The 18,189-nt window shown below is 40.0% G+C and overlaps 3 protein-coding genes and 1 non-coding gene across 5 annotated transcripts; 1 reads left to right on the forward strand and 3 right to left on the reverse strand.

The window, feature by feature from the left end:
- Positions 1-1,001: 1,001 nt before the first annotated feature.
- Positions 1,002-1,280, reverse strand: LOC134877394 (small Cajal body-specific RNA 13). Its single transcript, XR_010167569.1, has one exon. It is a non-coding gene; the product is annotated as a small Cajal body-specific RNA 13 (non-coding RNA).
- Positions 1,281-1,374: 94 nt separating this feature from the next.
- On the reverse strand, positions 1,375-3,063 carry prkrip1 (PRKR interacting protein 1). The gene is made up of 2 exons (XM_063901455.1): positions 2,820-3,063; positions 1,375-2,480 (listed from the first exon to the last, which is right to left on the reverse strand). The coding sequence occupies exon 2, from the start codon at positions 2,393-2,395 to the stop codon at positions 1,826-1,828; it is 570 nt and encodes a 189-aa protein (XP_063757525.1). The 5' UTR covers positions 2,396-2,480; positions 2,820-3,063; the 3' UTR covers positions 1,375-1,825.
- Positions 2,685-7,372, forward strand: glrx5 (glutaredoxin 5 homolog (S. cerevisiae)). Its single transcript, XM_063901456.1, has 2 exons — positions 2,685-3,125; positions 4,746-7,372. Exons 1-2 carry the CDS (start codon positions 2,828-2,830, stop codon positions 4,916-4,918), a joined length of 471 nt encoding a protein of 156 aa, XP_063757526.1. The 5' UTR covers positions 2,685-2,827; the 3' UTR covers positions 4,919-7,372.
- Positions 7,373-7,614: 242 nt separating this feature from the next.
- On the reverse strand, positions 7,615-18,173 carry ints9 (integrator complex subunit 9). 2 transcript variants are annotated; one of them, XM_063901802.1, is made up of 17 exons: positions 17,977-18,173; positions 17,162-17,289; positions 17,020-17,080; positions 16,778-16,840; positions 16,301-16,440; positions 15,943-16,029; positions 15,528-15,648; positions 14,935-15,069; positions 13,475-13,586; positions 13,168-13,348; positions 12,374-12,434; positions 11,095-11,266; positions 10,874-10,998; positions 9,591-9,758; positions 9,254-9,352; positions 9,024-9,161; positions 7,615-8,636 (listed from the first exon to the last, which is right to left on the reverse strand). In XM_063901802.1, the coding sequence occupies exons 2-17, from the start codon at positions 17,224-17,226 to the stop codon at positions 8,460-8,462; spliced, it is 1,905 nt and encodes a 634-aa protein (XP_063757872.1). In that variant the 5' UTR covers positions 17,227-17,289; positions 17,977-18,173; the 3' UTR covers positions 7,615-8,459. The 2 variants fall into 2 exon arrangements, with proteins under 2 accessions (XP_063757872.1, XP_063757871.1); XM_063901801.1 differs by lacking the exon at positions 17,977-18,173 and adding an exon at positions 17,688-17,813.
- Positions 18,174-18,189: the final 16 nt, after the last annotated feature.

Here is an 18,189-nt window from a genome sequence, read left to right on the forward strand (position 1 = left end):
CTGCCTCTGAACAACTGTAATAAAAAACGTTGACCCAGAAATCGCACTTCAGTAGCACCTACATGCTACCAGTTTTGTTCCTATCTATAGTCTGAAGGTTTTTTACAAAGTGTGTTCTACATATGTCAATAGGCTGGTTCATAGAACATTTTATTACTAAAAATGGTTTAAATTGATTTCTTTAAATGGCTGTTGGGAGTAATCATTTGTAGAAAATGTTTACCCTAAAATGACAATGACTTTGAAACAGGCTTTGTCTAAAGTTCAGGTTTTGAGCTCTGCAAAACGGACAACACAGAAATAAATGCTAATTTGCATATTTAAGCATAATATTGCACTGTGGAGTTTTTGTGGATGAATTCATATTTATTAAATATGTCACTAATTCTCACTTGGTGTCCACCGTAAAGACAATTGAAAGTTGTCTTTAGGGTGACTTACAAAATCTGTCTAGGTACTATAGATGAAAAATAGCCTCTTGGCTAACTGTTAAACAAAAAAAGGAAAATCACAAAGTAAACTCAACAAGGGAACACTGTAATCACTGCCTGTGCAAACTATACATATTTTGTATATGTAGTTAGTGATATAACTGGCCACTACCTCACTGCTAGTTTGTGTTCACTTACATTTATAAACAGACACCTATTTTTAAACCTGGCTATTTTATTATTTGTTTGTGTCTTTATTATGCTAGTCCAACACTTTATTTTGCCTTTTTATCTGCAATGTCCCTTTTGCTGTAACAATGAGAATTTGAAATCGTTTTTCTGATTCGGAACTTTTCAGTTCCTAGTGCAAATACGTGAACTAGACGTCTCATTTGTTTTGCAAGACATATGCACATAGTTCATCTATATAAATTCCATGTTAGTTTGTATGATCTCAGTGAAGATTACATATTAGAAGCAGTTTAAAAACATACAATATATTTTTCAACTTGATAAATTCCAGAAAACAATCAGTGATCAAGTGTTTTCTGATGTAAAGAAACAGTATGTTATTGTGACAGCTGACAGTGCTTGACACAAAGAGCTTCTGTTGTTCCAAACAATATTGTGCCGTCAGGTTTACTCTACCTGCCTCAAGAAAAGCAATGGCTACGGAGCAAGGCCATCACCACCGTGGAAAGCAGGTCTCATCTGTCCAAGGAACATCGCACGTGAAACTCCTGAACCTCCAGGAGTCACGCCTTTTCATTCTTTGAAATGCTTTCTGCAGCCTTGTTGTGCCCACAAGCAACAATTCCTGCGAGGAGCAACTTCACAAGGCTGCAAAGATGATAACATGAAGTATGACTAGTTAGCATCTGACAGATCTAACGGTGACAAGAATAATAGTGTTGAGAAATCTAAAAAGTGAACAAACGGCACGTCCATGTATTCATTTTTTTATTTTGTATTAAAAGCAAACATTAAAATGTGGAGGTTCGACAGATCAGAATCTGATCAAGACACAATTCAGACTAAACATTTGAGCCAACACAAGAAATGCCTCAAGACAGATGAAATAACACCTGACAGTCTAGCTGAAACGTGAAAATTAGAAATACACTGATATTATGGATAGCATAATGAAAAATCTATAGTTTCTCAACATGTCTCTTTTCCAAATGTGTGATTAAAATACACCGAGGGCTATGGAAGGCGGTCCATAACGTGTTTCTCTTGCTGTATAACAGGAAGCACATTGTCTTTGAAAGGTTCCAAATGTTTTTTGTGCTTTTTCAGACGTTGTAATGGGGATAAACTCTGGTCAATCTCCACCATGGATTCATGACCAATCAGCCCAAAATGTCTCTACCAAGCAGCATCAACACCAGGGGTCACTTCCTCCCCATGATGAAGCTGGGAGCCTCGGCATCATCTTCAGCCTCTCTTTCTTTATCCCCATCGTCTTCGGAACTGCTTTCAGAGCTCTTCGCTGCCTCGTCTTCTCCTTTGTTTTTGGACTCTAGTTTTGCCATCTTCGCCATCCGCTTTTTATGCTTCAGCTTTTCGCGCTTCTTCCTGCGTTTGGCTGTTCTCTCATCAGCCGCCTGTTTATTTAGCTCCACTTTATCGAGATATCCCACGTCCTCATTCACTTTCTCTGATATCTTGTCCAGAAAGTCTTGCCGCTGGTATTCCCTGCGTCGCAGGTGCCGGTAAACGTGGAACTCCCCGCTGCCCGCCCCGGCACTGGAGCCCATCACATCCCGGACGAACTCCGGAGGAGCCCGCGGGTTCCACTCCTTTGGCCGGTCCGGAATGGGAGCAGGCTTATCCGGGTTCCGCATCAACCTCTCCAACTTCAGCCGCTGCTCCTCCGCCGGAGTTTTGGCAATTATCAAAGGCTGCGACTCCTTTCCTCCAGGTTTTCTAGGCTTGTTATTCTTCTCAATGTGCGCCGCCATCTTTCAAATCGTTCTCACTGCTGTTTGCCTTTTCTCCTTCCGCTTTTCTCAAGTCGCCCCGGAAGTTCTTTAGGGCTTCTGTTAACTGGAAATAATTATTTTAGACGTTTTTAATATACGTTTTCCTGAAAAAAATACAAATCGATACGTTCTGTGATAGTGACTGTACTTGTTATTAATTTGTTTTAAATAAATTATAACACTGTATCTTATTTCTTGTGTAACTAAGGTAATGGACGCGTGTCTGCACCAATCGCAGATCACATGAGAATTTGTTTGGGCGCAGTTGTCCAATCAGCCTTCACGTCCCGGCCAGTCTCTCGAGCGTTAGTGTGTTGACTACCTGGCTTTACTCCGGCTTGTTCGTTAGCAGGTTAGTCTATTTCTATGACATTTGTTCGCTTTTTATAAAGACAAAACTCACCAAAGACCATGAACAGTTTAATTAGAAATACTGCGAGGTGTTTGCAGTCTGGAGCGGCCGTCTACATGCCCAGACAGGCCGACGGACGCGTGTGGACGGCCTCCGCCCGGTTTCTGTGCGCGGCGGCGGACTTCCAGAAAGCCCTTGGAGATATGGTGCAGAAGGACAAAGTGGTTGTGTTCATGAAGGGCACGCCGGCACAGCCCATGTGTGGCTTCAGTAACGCCGTGGTTCAGATCCTCCGGATGCACGGGGTGGACGACTACGCTTCGTACAACGTATTAGAGGACTCTGAGCTCCGAGAAGGTCAGCAAACTGAGATAACCTGTTTATTGACATGACGGCAACAAGTTGTCACCTCTCAATCTAACTTGTTACTTTTAGCTAAACTTCTTAATATTTGACAGTGGAAGTGTTACTAGACATTTGCTTGTAATTGTTTTTGACCAGATTATTGTGCTGTCAGTCTATTGCAGCTGTCATTGTCATTTACGGCCATTAAGAAGGCAACCAAACACTCCAGCCTTTCTTCAACGGCCCTCTATCACTCGTTTTGGAGATTTCCAAGTGTTAGGTTATCAGTGCTCTGCAGCAGCACCACCAAAGGGTGGGGTCCTTGTTTAAAGTAGAAAAGGACACCACCAATGTGAAGATGTCTGTCTTTTACAACTAATCCATCCATAAGTGGAACCTTTCTTTTAAACAATGATATCTCACATGTCAAGGAACAAGGAAATGTTACAGCAGGACTGCCAGTTAATGGGATTTGGTCCTTTTTAGGCTTGTGATGCAACAGCAGTTTAATGCTGAGTCATGACAGAGGGACAAGCTGACCTGTTCAATTCAGCTAGAATCAAGGCCTATAAATTGGGACACGAAGTGATCATGCATTATTCCAAGGTGGTTAGTTGTACTTGGACCTCATTTAAAGTCTAAATGAGCTATTTGTGCTGTGTTAATTTATCCTTAGCAGCTCCAATAGTGACCTAAGCACACATTAAGTTTGATGAATCGATTGTGGTAATATGAGGTAGGGCTGGGCAATATGTAGACAATAAAATCTGACAAGGTTTAGAAAAATATCTTGATATTACATAAATATTGTAAAATTGGCCATAGATTCATTCACAACATACGGCAAAGGCAAATAACAAAAAATCTTCATTCCAAAAAAAATGGCATCACTTGACTGGAATGCAGCCTTTTAAAACCACGTCAAGACAACACTCAATATAATGTATTGTTATATTATATGGCTATGTATTATATTAAATGTCATAAATGCCATGTTACGATATCCAAAATCTAAGAGAATATCTTGTCGCATATCATGATACTGCTATATAGAATGCACAGCGATAATATTAGGTGTTATTGAAGTAGTACCACATTGTTCTTTATGAGAGATCAATTGTGCTTAAATTAACAGGTAGATTTTAGATTTTATCAATGTACTATTAACATTTGGTTCAAATGTTATTCTCCCACTGTATACTGTTAAATTTACAAGCCCTAAAACATTTGTTTTCATTATATTGTAATCCTAATAATGTTTTGCTAATGTCAATAAAACTTAATATATACTAAAGGCCACCAAATAACACATATCTAGTGTGATGCTAAGTGGTATGAATGCATGTACGTTTTATTTTTTATTATATTGGTATAATTTTTGATCCTGTCATTGTAGTGGTCTTCCTGAAAAGTAGGCAACTTTTTTGTGTACCCTTAAACACCAACAATGGCAAATCAGAAACAGTGCACTGCATTGAGTTCCCCTCATGGTGACTAGCACTGCCTATGCTAACAGCTCATTTGTTGTTTTTAAATCATACACACTGCTATTGCTTAGAGCATTACTTCTTGTCACCTGATACAGTATTGTTTGTATTTATTTCTGACCCCAACACCATCTTACGTCCACAGGAGTTAAGAAGTTCTCCAACTGGCCCACGATCCCTCAGGTGTACTTCAGCGGCGAGTTTGTGGGGGGGTGCGACATCCTGCTGCAGATGCACCAGAACGGAGATCTGGTGGACGAGCTGAAGAAGCTGGGCATCAGCTCTGCACTGCTTGAGGCAGAGAAGGAATCCAAGTAGAGGATAAAGGTCGAACAGCTGACGAGACAGAGGACACATTGATCAGGTCTAATCCCCCACTCCGATGATGACAGATAAACCAACTTTAAAGCTAACTCAAAGTTAACTCACCTCTGCAAGCAGTTGGGTGGCAGCACTGTCATGGTGATCTTTACTGGGTTTCATACGTAAACAGAGCTCCTGCTGCACTGCTAATACTCCTCTGAATTTATACAGATCATGTACCTGGAGTTGAGGACTTTAAATTAGGCAGAATAAAAGGTTAACAGTGTCTTTGCAGGATTTCAAAGTAATTTCTCATCTTTCTACAGGCTTATTCTTTTTTTTTTTTGTTATTTAAAGGCATTTGAACAAGTGGCAAACACAACAATGACATATAATCACTGTTTAAATTGATATTACAAACGTATTAGCATTCTTTGGAGTCGTGTCTGGCCACCTGATGACAATCTTATGTTTAATTTTTATTTAACTCTGTTGGATTTTTTTTTTTAGCTCTTTAGCTGCACCAAACACTTCACCAGTTAGTTGCTAACTGTGTAAACCTGCCACTTGGAGCTTTGCAGCTAGCATACACTAAGTTATTCAGAGTTTTTTTGACTGATGGCAGCCAAAAGCCAACCGGATTAGTGAAGTTTGGGACCAGAAAACCACTAAAGGAACTGTAAGACGTCATAAAGCTTTATATGGGGATAATTATACGTGTTTGTGTCAATAGGAGCAATCTGTTGCATAACAAACCGTAATTTCATTCTTCAAAATAAATATTTCACTATATCAGATTTAATTTTCCCTTAACGCACGGTGGGAAACTTTATCCTTTGCCTTCTACTTCCTCCTATTTGAATACGTTGCCATTTCAATTATCTAAATTTTAAGTAGCAGACCTTTTTTCAAACAATAGAAACCCACAATAGCTAAGTCGTCCTAATTTAATGGCATTTTGTTATAAATTCAGTAATAAACGCCAGATATGACCACACTGTTGGAGAGGAAAACATTTTAAAACAAGGTTGGACCTTTACTGCCAGAGGGAGGCCGTCAGCTTCCCTCCCTGTGTTTTTAATTAGTTTACACAAGAATGCTGGCAAACCTCTGTCATGTTGACCTGTAAAAGCTCTGCTAGCTTACTGTCCACCTTTATTTCCCAAGACACAGTCTGATTCAGACCAAATAAGCCTCAGGGTACACTTGTTAACATCTTTATACCGCTGCCTGGGTCACACCACGAAAATCTGTCGTCATACAAGAAAGCCTCCAAATGCACTGCCTGTAAGGACCTTTAACTAGAAGGAAGAACAACCAGGGGTTAGTACTAATGCTAAACATTAGGGATACGTTTCTGACTAATAACATCTTTAAAAATGCCTTTTGTAGTGGAGCTCACTACAGACATGGATCTTGCCTCTCTGACCTTGTAACACACATGCAGTGTCCATATGACTGAGAAATAGAGTGGTGCAGGAATGAGTCCTAAAGCCCGGAAATTAGTCAGCATTTTACCTCCAGTTCCCTCATCTCTAAGTCAACGTTTTTTTTGAGCGGTTTTTGGTTAGATGTCTAATACAAGTCTGTGGTAAACACACGCTGAAGAGATTGTGTTCTTTGACATTAATAAAATCAGTAAGAGAACATTTGTAAATGCTCGAAGCTTTTATGCATTGTGGAAACAGCGGATGCTAGCAGGTAGCTAAAGAAGACTACTGAACGTCATCACACAAAACATTAGCCGCAGTTAGCTTAGCGGTGGTGATGCCCAGCCATGCGACCGCAGTGTTTATAGCCTAGCGTTAGCTCTATTTACTTCTGCCGATTGCATTTACGCTTTTTTTTTTTTTAATCATGAAGTGATGTTAATATGTGGATATTATCCTGCTGAACAAAATATGGAAGTATCATAAATGTGTGTTTGCCAAAGATTTCAAATCCGATGGAAGAAAACCTTTAACTTTTTGCAGAGCCCCATGCAATGCTAACTTCAGGGTGAACCCACAAAAATAGGGCATCACTGCACCACTCTATCGTCCCGTTTGTTCTTCCTGCCAGGAACCACCCACACACACACACGCACACGCACACTCAGTACCCCCTTTGATTTAATGTGAGCACCGGCTTAAACGCAACAAACCGTGATACCTTTTCTCTTTTTCCCCATTCGGACAAACAGGAGCAGTTTGTTGCGTCTGTCAAAGTCTGTGGTATTTGTTAATTTATCGCTAAAGGAGTTTTATTTTTTGAAGGTGTGGGGGAGGTGTATTTGTTTTGAGTCTAACCCCCTACGTGTATCAATCCTAGATGTTGCTTCTACTGCACACAGCTGTATTATCAAAGCAATGGTCATGTAATACACTGTAAGATATTGTACATTGAAAGCATATTATTAAATGTATTTTAGCTGCATGTGAACCCTTCATCTATTAAATATTTTTGTGACAAATAAAAACTGATTCCAGAGTTGTTTCTGTTTGTATAACTTTTAGAAAGTACTTAACTTAATTTCAAGTTTTGATTTGTGTTTAAGGCTAATACAAAGACAATGTTTATCAGTATCTGTCCAATGGTCAAAATGTAACTCGGCCGGGTACATACCCATAGTTTTTGGTCTGGCAAAACAAAAATGTAATTTCTGTCATTTCAGTCATTAACATTTTTAGATAGCATAAGTCGTTTTCAAAAACAGGCAATTAAGCATGAAATTCTGTCATGTTTTTATATACGCAGCTGAACAATTAAAATATAATGCCTGGTACAAACAAAGAACTTAAAAATGTATCAAAGGTCTTTCCTAAAAAATAATACTGAAATTGTACAATAATGCTGTACATGACCTAGATGAAAAATGCAGACCAGTTCTGGATATTATGCCAAAGTATAAATATCAACCATTAAACCTCCAGTCAGGACAGTTTGACCTGTGTAGCAAGGTTTAATGATTAGCCTATGTTGCCAGAAAGTGAGCCATCATCCATGTGTCACTGAATCCTGGGATTTGTCCTGCTATGTCACATAAAAAAAATAAAAGGGCCAATTACGCCTTTTCAAAAGACGTGCAGCGGGTCGTGCGGACCTCAGAACATCTCATTCAGATACAGCAGGAAACATTTTGTTCCCACTTAAAAGCACTTCGCATGGTCTTACTTCTGGTCCAAAACACCTGCAAGCTCTTCAGCTGATTACAAACACTGAGGGGATCAGGGGTTTAACTTGTTTTCAGGGATTTAAATACATTTTCACCTTTCTTTTTTATAAAGTTGGATAACGTGAAATGCAAATGACATTTTGTTTGTTTTCTTTGGTGTTTCTCAATATTACAGTTTTCTGAATAAGGACACTGCTATGATATAAAACTCACAGAGATGATCTCTAACAAAAACATTTTTTAATACAAAATACTATTTATCAAAATATGATCGGAAAGTTACTGAGTTGAGACAGTCCATTTCACAGCTCTTTGTCCACCTCCACCATCGTCTCTTTCCTTTTGCAGTCCAATAAAGCAGAAACACTGTTAGAAAACTAACAATAACGAGGCGTGATGAGGTCAGAGTTTCTGCAGGAAGCGCAGCACCAGGTCTCTCAGGGTGGTGCGCAGCGGCTCGTTGTTGTCACAGACGATGTGAGTCCCGTCCTCCTCCAACTGGATCAGAGTGTCCTCCGCCTGCAGATGCAGAATGTGTCCGTCTGCCGTCTCTTCCACCTTGACTTCTGTGATACCGTGCTGCAGGGGGGACGAGATAAAGCATAATCACGTTTTGTGACCTTAGTGAATGTTATACTTGAGCTCCAGCTGAATATTTGCTGTTTTCTGCAAACAAAGTAACATGAAGTGTCTTTAATGCTTGGTGATTTATAGTTTGTATAGCTTATTATACTGTGCAGACTGCCCTGGTGAAAGCAGCAGGTCTTTTTTCAAACTTTACAGAAGGGTACTGGTAGCGCTTTTGCATCTGTCGGACCTTAGATATGTATAAAACACAGACATTTTATTAAGGCCATAGAATATGAATTGTAGGTCAGGAGATATTCTTGAGTCCTTGAGATATGATGAATTGTGCAGCCCTACAAACCATAGAGCGGTTCGCACCAATGTCTGCAGATTTCTCACCTTCTGCAAAGTGACCAGGAAAGCCTCCAGGGGCACAGCTCCACTAAGCAGGGGTTTGGGCGCTAGCACTGCCGGAGGCTCCTCCAGCACACGCTTCCTCTTCTTGCTGGGGGCCACTGGAGGGGGTTTAGGCACTGACTGGCAACAAAAGAGAGGGGACAACATCAGCAAAGATTTCTATATTTACACCCTGGTATGCGTATCCTGTGGCACAGATTCACAGGACCCACCTGCAGTGTGTGCTTGTTGTCTTTGGAGTGCAGCACCGCAGACACCGTTGCCAGGGAGACACCAGGTTTGATCTCAGAGGGCACCAAGGAGTTGGCCAGCTACGAGAGGAAGAATCAGACCTTTAAGAAACCTGTGCTCTGAAAGGAGTTGAAATACTTCCATACTATAGTCAATCTTTAATTCTATGCACCATATGTCATCGCCTCCTGCCAACACGAGAGATCATTTCAAACATGCTCTTACATCTGCGTCGAAAGGTTTTATCTTTTATTCAACAACCGGAGACAGGCTGAAGAAGAATACATTCACCTGAGTGACGGCTGGGATGCGACTCACCTCCGGCAGGATGTAGACCCGCTCGTAGCGGCGTCTGAAGGGCAGGTTGAGCACAGAGCAGCGTCTGTAGGGCATGGGTGGGGGCTGCAGCTCGAGCATGAGATCAGAGCGGTGGGACTGGGTCAGGGGGGGCTGGGTGTACTGCTCCGGACACACCACATGGAGGGGCTGCAGCACACAGGGAAACATCCTTTAACTGAAGTTACTTTCAAACATGACTTGCTGTGAAGTGTTCAACACCGAGCCTGCTTTTATTCAACAAAAACTAAACCTTCAAGAGGAATTGAGCTGACTGAAATATTTTACAATAATAAAACATGTGGACTATTTGTATATTTGCAGCATTACCGACTGAGCTGTTCCTTCAGCTGCAGATCCAGAGTAAAAGCGCTTAACTGGCTGACTTTTATTATGAAAGATTCACAGAAAATGCAAATATTGGGAAATTTGGCATTGCTTGACAGCAAAAGGAGTTTGGGATATGCACTATATATTAAGTATTTAAATGAATTTAAAAGGACATACTCTCTGCTGCAGTTATTTTCAGAGATTTTTTTGAATATCTTAAATTAACTCTACGGCAACTGTGTATGACTTAAGTCCCACAAATCCACTACATTTGTTTTGATGAAGTGAGGAGGTTTTGACAAAAATGATATCATACAAAATGTACAGGGACACGTGAAACACTTAAAACCGTCATGTTGCCTCTGCAGCTTTTAAGTAGTGTTGTGTATTCCCTCCTGCGGGTCAGATATGTTGTTTGTGCTTTGCATATTGATTTGTAAAATATTTTCCCCGTAGGACTGACTGATTATTTTTGTTGTTGCCTATCCCTCCTTTCACTAGTTTTGCATGCAAGTATACCAAATGAAAGAAAAAGCTGACCTAAACATGCTACACAATTTTGCCAATTATAAACCAATGTTAAACTATAAGACTCCCTCTAATACTCCCTGTTCAGATTCAATCCATTAGATACTTATTTTCCTTACAATTCCTGAAGTGGAAAGTGCTGACAGTACATTATATACAGCTCCGGAAAAAAATACGTCAGCATTATCAGTTTCTCCAGTTTCACTATTTAAAAGGTATGTCTTTGGGTTAAATGATTTCATTTGCTTGTATTGTATTCTATAAACAACTGACAACATTTCTCTGAGTTGAAATTCAACACTGGAATGGCTGCCATACATGTTGAGATTTAAGAAAAATGCGGGGTGGTCTCTTAATTTTTTCTGGAGCTGTATTGATATAGCGGTTGGTTACACGACAAACCGTACCTGGACTTCCTTGAGCAGCTTTGACACTTGGTGGAAGTTGAGCCGTGTGTCGATGGGACAGTAAACACACTTCATGGCCAGCGGCTGGTAGGGAGCCAGAGCATCCAGGTAGGAAAAGTCTGGCTCTGGTGGTGTGAATGAAAAGTCAGAAAGGCTTGTAGCAGCAGAGCATATACTGAATATTCAGAGGCTAACGGTGCTTGGAATAGAAATATATTAACCTGTGAAGATGATGGTGTTGATGCTGGATTTGCCCCACAGCTCCATGAAGTGAACCACGTCTCCGAAGCGCAGAGAGGGGTGACCGGTGAAAACCACGCAGGGCTGACGGAACTCGCTGCTGAAGTCTCCGTGGATGCTGGGGTAGTGCTTCAGCTTGTTGGTCTGGATCAACTGGAATGGGGTGCAAGACAGAAGGGCTTTTAAATTTGTCCAGGGAAGATGATTTACTTTTAAATAGTTATGCTGATTTACAGGCATCTCTCTTGCAAACTTGCAAAGAGGTTTGTACCAATGTCACTTTCTTACTTATTTTCTAAAACACCATCAAAACGTGCCAAAAAGAAAGTGTTGTTCATGGTCGATTATTCAAGGACAATTAAACAAAGACATTTCAAGTGATTCCTAATTGACATGTGTTTTAATGAAATTACTGTCCTCAGAAAATGTGCACTGTTTGCCAAATGTTGACTGATTCAAAGACTTTCCTTCACAGTATCTCAACGGTCAACAGTATGTGTGTACTAACATTAACATGTAACGATGGATGCTGAATATTTAGGGAAGTACTGACGTGGACATACAATGCATTGAACAATGCCACATGCTGATGTCATATTTCTGCATATGATCAGAGAAATCCTCTCCAAGCTTTACTGGCTTGCAGGGCCATTTCAGTGCTCATATGCAGGCATAAAAAAGGATTTCTAACCAGTGGTGGAAAGAGAACTTAGATCTTGTACTTGAGCAAAAGTAGAAGTACCGGAGTGTAGGGATACTACATTACAAGTAAAAGTCCTGCATTCCAAATGTGACTCAAGTAAAAGATCAAAAGTATTCTCATCTAAATGTACTTAAAGTAGCGACAGTAAAAGCAGTCATTGTTTGATTGGTCCATTTCAGAATAATATCTCTGAGATGTTTTATAATTGTTGATCATTAAAGTGTTCTCAGAGCTGGTAAAGGTGCAGCTAGTTTCAATGGCTTTGTATACTGCAGGGTAGCTGCTGGATTTACTCCAGGTGAACTAAAGTCTGAGTTAAGAGTTGAATCTGTAAATTAACTAAAGGTATTAAATAAATGTAGTAGAGTAAAAGTACACCATTTACCTCTGAATTGTAGTGGAGTAGAAGTACAAAGTAGCAGAAAATGAAAATACTCAAGAAAAGTACAAGTATCTCAAAATTGAGTGAATGTACTTAGTTACTTTACACCACTGTTTCTAACTATCCACTATCTCTGAAAGGATATATACTAGTAGAGGAAAGCAACAGGACTCACCTCTGCGTGAGGGAACGGGGGCTCTGGAAGATACACCTTTGACTGCTTGTTGTGGCACAACCTAAAAAAGGAGGAAAAAATGGTAAATCTGATCAGAATGTTCCCGAAAAATCCTGGAAAACAAGCAAAAGCTGGCTGAGAACAAGTGTCCACAACAGTGTTAGCCAATCAGCAATGCAATAGCTAGGCGTGGTTTACACTTTGTGTTTGAATATATCTACATGCCTACCATTCAAATCAAGAGATAATAAAGCCATCATCAGTAGAGGCTGTGCGGCTGCAGCCAACAGCTTTTCACTGACTAACACGAATATTGGCTGTTGCTTCTCCACTGTTAAAATATATCATGTTATGAAAAAAAACTATGTTGAAATAAAATCACAGGTAGAACCAAGAAGGTCATTTATAAAAATAAGACCTCCATCAAGACTGTGCCCAAGTAGCATTGTTATTAAAGCAGATACAAAAATGAGTGCTACATCATTTCAACATTTCAACGAGTTATTCCTTTGCCTGTGTTACAGCCTTCCACAAAGTCTCATGAAAATTAGGGAAGCAGTTTTTCTTCATCCTGCTGACAAACCAAAACCATTTCTTTTTATAAATAAAAGGCCTTAATAAAGTTCTGTGCAAAAAACTAAAGGTAAAACCAGAAGCCAGCTTTGACATGAAGGACATCTGTTGTTGTATAGTTTTGATCTTAATCCATCACCATATTTGTATATTTTCTTTTCTTTCTAGTTACTGTACGACGCTTTTCTAAATTGGGGATATTTTAACAATCATCTCCTCACCACTCAGCAAAGATCTGAGAGAACTCCAGAGAGCTGTTGGCCACGGGGGAGATGAAGTAGAAGGGTGTGGTCCCCAGGTTGGCGCTCTCTATGAACTGGTACAGACACTCCAGCAGGTCATAGATCACCCCCGAGGAGTAGCACGGCACCAGCACGTTACCTCCTGCTCGAATCGTCATGGCTACAGGCCCAGACGAAGAGAGTGTGACTTACTTATAAAAGCTATAAACATGTACATAATTGATATGAGATGAAAACAATTCCTAATTTTGGACTGTTTAACATTATCCAGCAGATTTGTACGTACCAAGGTTGCTGCAGAATTCTCCTAGCATGCCGTCTGGGTTGGCGGTGGGCATCTGAGTGAGACCAGTAAGAATCAGAACATCACTGTTCTTGAGGGAGCTCTGGTCCATCGGCTGCGAGTAGAAAAGTAGAGATGGATTATCACCAAATCTGTGAAGCTGTCCAGTTACTGTTTTGCTTCCAGTGAGTTTGGCCTTTCTACACTGTAGCTTATGTCCATATGACATTTAAAACCTTTGAATCTTGAATCTAACTAAATATAAAGCCACTCAGGCAGGCGTGAACAACTCTAAAAACACAATTCTGACTTTCATTCATATCTGGAGAGTCAGATAACATTGAACAAACTCTATGAACTACCTTAAACTTTGTGGTGGGTTTGACCTAGTTAACAAAACAAAAATACAGCGTCTTTAACAGGAAAGGCAAATACCACCGGCTTATATTGCCATCGTTACACTTGTAGATTCCCCGTACTCTCTGTATGTCATCCAGCTAGCGGGCCATAAATAATACATAATGAGACTGAAGCTGCGGGCCGTACTAAAATCCAGACTCTGGACATGCCTGGCTTAAGGGGACCAAAGGCCGTATTCAAAACTGCGTTTGACTCAGCAGGGCTGCATATTCTAGCACCAGACATGACTGGGTATGTTTTTCCCATTTAGTCACAAACATTTGCTCAAAGAAAGTGAGTGTGATCACAGAGGGGAACTTAATTACTGACAAAAATTGATGGTTGATAATGTTTGATTATCTTTTTGGATTGGAGTTTTTCTGTCTTACCTGTAGTGCTTTTTATCATTCTGGATTTTTTTGTGCGAGACCCAGATTGTTGGACAAATCAGCCCTTAGAGATGTCTGCTTTCTCTTGGAAATAATAGAACTACGTGTCAGTTTGCTTGTGAAGTACAAATCAAAAATAATCTATTTGAAAAACTCAACAGCTATGTTTCTTTTCAGAAATGATGACTCGTGTACTCAAAAATAGCCAGACATTGGTGACCCCTAGGGGTACTTGAGGGGATTGCAGGGGTACGTAGAAAGATTAGGGATTGTAATATATTTCCACACAAATCAGTTTTCAAAAGTTTGTTCTCCCGCCCCCAGAACTATCAAAGCTTATGAAAGACAAGCAGGCTCAATTGTCTCATGTAAAGCTCTAGTCTTAACAAAGGATGATGAAATTGCTAGAAGTGAGTCTTAATATAATGTTTTTTCACTAACAATAAGTGTAAATGTCCAGTTTAAATGCATTTGTATTGAGGGTGAGTTATACTGTACAAGTGATTTTCATTCAAGGAGCAGTTGGGTTGAATACGATTACAAAGGGTTTAACACAATAATAAATGTAGGCGAATTATCACAGATGAGTACGGGGGAACTTAAAGAATGGCGACCAGCTCGAGGGGGACACGAGACAACAAAGGTTGGGAAGCACTGCTCTAGCAGTAGACCTACCTGTGGGTGTGTGGTGAGGAGGGAAGAACCCGACACATAGGAGACCTTCTCATGATGAGACTGGATGATCCAGTTCGAGCTTCCCAAAGAGTAACCGGAGCTTAAAGGGGAGACCTGTACAGCTCCAAACAACTCCTGGAGACAGAAAGAAGATATCAGTAGGAGAATACAAAGGTATTGTAATAGTTTGTAGAAATTAATCCTTTAGGCACATTCTCAGCAGGATGTGGTCTTGGAGAAACCATTTCAACGTGTAAAAAACAATTCAAACCCTTCTCTTTTCCCTATCAATTTCAGCTTTAATTATAAGACAAGAATACTAGTAATTCCATGTACACTGTAACTGAGGCTCTCTCAAACTGATTTTCTATGTAAACACACGTGCTTATAAATATGCAATATTACAATTGAACATTTATTTAAAAAATATCATAAATTATATCAAAAATGTATGTAGACATATATATGCTCACTGATGTTACGAGCGTATTAATTCAAAACAATATTATTAATAATAATGGTCTACTTGTCAGTATTTTTTTTTTGTGAGTGCATCTTTGCAGACAACGTAGGAAAATAAAAAAAGGTCTTACCACTTTCTGTGAATATCCCACAAGCTGCACTTTGCTGAGGGCGGAGTTGACCTCCTGCATGCTGTAGCTTCGTTTCCAGGCCCACACATCTATTGCATCCTTCAGCGGCCCGGGGAGCATCCTAAGGTGGATAAATTACTATGTATCATATTGTATTGTATTCAATGCAATAAACTGCATGACAAAAAAGGTTAGGTTATCAACAAGACAAGATAAACAGAGAGGCAAAGACATAGACATGTTTTGTTAGCGTCAAAGTTTAATGTTAAAAATAGTTTTTTTCCAACGTGACATTATATACTTTGAAATAAATACTTTCCATATCTATCAACAGATAATCTTCCAGTATGTACCCACAATATAACATATTTTGGATGATCTTTAGGTTTTTATTTTTCCCATTAAGTTTTCCTACCTCTGCATTTCCTTATTTTTCCAGCAGGTGGCAGACTGGGCTTTGGGAACTCTCTCCATGAAGTTCACCAGCTCCTCCATGAACAGTCTGAGGAGAATAACAGACAGAATCAGCATTTTGAAAAAAAACATTTGAAACCACAGCTTCTGTCATTGGTTAACAAAAAAAACATAAGCCATGACATCATACATTATCCTTCAAATTAAGAATCACTGCAGTTTTTTAGACTTTCAGCTTCTTATTTTTACAAAAATATTATGAAAATGGGAAGCAATGTGCAAATAGAAATGCATATTTTCCTTTAAATTAAAGAAACAAAAACAGTATGACGTAGTTCGAACTTCTTGTATCTCGGTACCTGCCGATGGTCAGGGTGGGTTCTGTGGCGTAAACTGTCCCAGTGAAGCCGGTGTGTTCAGTGATGTAGGGCAGTGCCATCATACAGTGGTAGTTGGATATCAGGATGACATCAATGGTGGACAGATCCAGCAGTTCTTTCTGTGGCACATATACAAGCGAGAAAATATTTATTTAGACCAAATATGTGTTATTATTCTAGGTAAGGCATTTATTGTAACTTACATTTAAATGACTGGAATTTGGAAGTAATAATAAGTGAAGCGAGGGAAAGTGAAAGGAAAATGTGAGCTGGTACAATGGTATAGATGACAAACACGATTAAATAGGCAGGCTATTCTATTGGTTCCCTGTTCTATGCTAGCTTTATTATAAGTCCCTCTGCAAAAACATGTATTTTGAATTAAGTGATATATGATCACTTAAGTAAAACACACTAGGGTAAATATATTGTATGAGTGGCAGCTGAGTGTACTACCTCAGGGAGACAGAACTCCGGCTGTGAGTCCACAAACACTCTTCCTGCACACTCCTTTAGCTCCTGGAATGAAAAATGGAAAGAAAAAGTGTGTTTACTTTTGTGACACATCTTAATGCTTTTACACTTGACAGACCCCCCAAAAAAAGCCATCATACAAGGCTAATCAAACAAATATTACATTTCAGATACAGGTTAAATTCAAATGGTGAATCAAATACAACTTAGGCAACTTTTCATACCTTCTCAAGGTTTGCTGATCCATCCTTAGAGACCCAACCAGGAAGCTTGGAGAGTCTGGGGCTGAAAACAATAAGAATCACAACAAGTCCACCAGTATAACGTTAATCAATCAATACATGAAAGCACTTCTGCTGTGCTCACCTGTGCACGAGAGGAAGGGGCAGGAAGTTGAGGACAGAGGTGGTGTCCAGCCCACAGTCCAGCATGATAGTGGTGGTTTTGAACTTGAGTACATTGCAAGGCAGTGTAGGATGACCAGACAGACAATACTGAGAGAAGATGGGAAAGCAATAACATTACAATACATATTTCAGATCAAATGTAGTACAGGCAGAGAATCTGTAGGTCTCTCGCGCACAAACTCAAAAGAAACACTAACTAAAGTGAGTCTCATTCTAAGAACACAATGCCCCATTCATTAACAGTATACTGCTACCACAAGGGACTGTATACATTCACTTGTGAACACAGCATAGCTGAGGTTGGGTAGTTAAGGTTAGCCTCACTGGATGATGGGAACTGTGGATGTATGAGGACAGGACCAAACATGGCTATTGGCTACTAAGCTAACATTACTTAAGGTATGCCAAACGATTTAAAACGCAACAGTATCCTCAAATTCGTATGACTTAACTGCGTTAATAAGGCTAACAGTCTGTTAACTCACCAATTTCATGTTTAACGCTGGTTAATGAACATTAGTTATATTAACTCGGTTATGCTAACACTGCATCCTCCTGCAGTGTTTTCAGGACTCGGCTCCTTTTGTTTCTGTGACGCTCGCCCTCTGCTGCCCCCTACAGGTGCGGAGTGCTACTTAATCTACAGTAAATACATTATACAGGTAAACTAAATATTATACAAAATAGCACGTTGTTGATCTTTAAAACTGACACACACCAAAGCAGCAATAAATGCTGTCAACAAATGCAGGTGCGCATAGCGCTGTCACTTACGTTCACAGGCTCGAGCCAGGGCCGAACATTGAACAGTTTCACTCAGTTTAGGAGAAACTTAGAAGGGCACGCCATACTATAATTATCGTGATTACATGTCAGCCCGATACATGGGTGCATGACTTTGTATTGTGTTGACGTTGGAGGCTGTTGTTAGGCAGCTAGAGGTGGGGCGGCTGCTACAAAACACTCTCCATTCAATACTCTGATTTA

The sequence above is a fragment of the Eleginops maclovinus genome, chromosome 15, assembly GCF_036324505.1.
Source record: "Eleginops maclovinus isolate JMC-PN-2008 ecotype Puerto Natales chromosome 15, JC_Emac_rtc_rv5, whole genome shotgun sequence".
In the NCBI taxonomy this organism is placed as follows: domain Eukaryota; kingdom Metazoa; phylum Chordata; class Actinopteri; order Perciformes; family Eleginopidae; genus Eleginops; species Eleginops maclovinus.

Coding starts and splice junctions, on each gene's coding strand:
- ints9 (XM_063901801.1), bottom strand. Junction 16,030..16,300: donor CCCACCCTGACCATCGGCAG/GTACCGAGATAC, acceptor TATTCTCCTCAG/ACTGTTCATGGAGGAGCTGG. Junction 15,070..15,527: donor TGGGATATTCACAGAAAGTG/GTAAGACCTTTT, acceptor TTCTGTCTCCAG/GAGTTGTTTGGAGCTGTACA.
- prkrip1 (XM_063901455.1), bottom strand. CDS start 2,395: ATGGCGGCGCACATTGAGAAGAATAACAAGCCTAGAAAACCTGGAGGA.
- glrx5 (XM_063901456.1), top strand. CDS start 2,828: ATGAACAGTTTAATTAGAAATACTGCGAGGTGTTTGCAGTCTGGAGCG. Junction 3,126..4,745: donor GGACTCTGAGCTCCGAGAAG/GTCAGCAAACTG, acceptor TTACGTCCACAG/GAGTTAAGAAGTTCTCCAAC.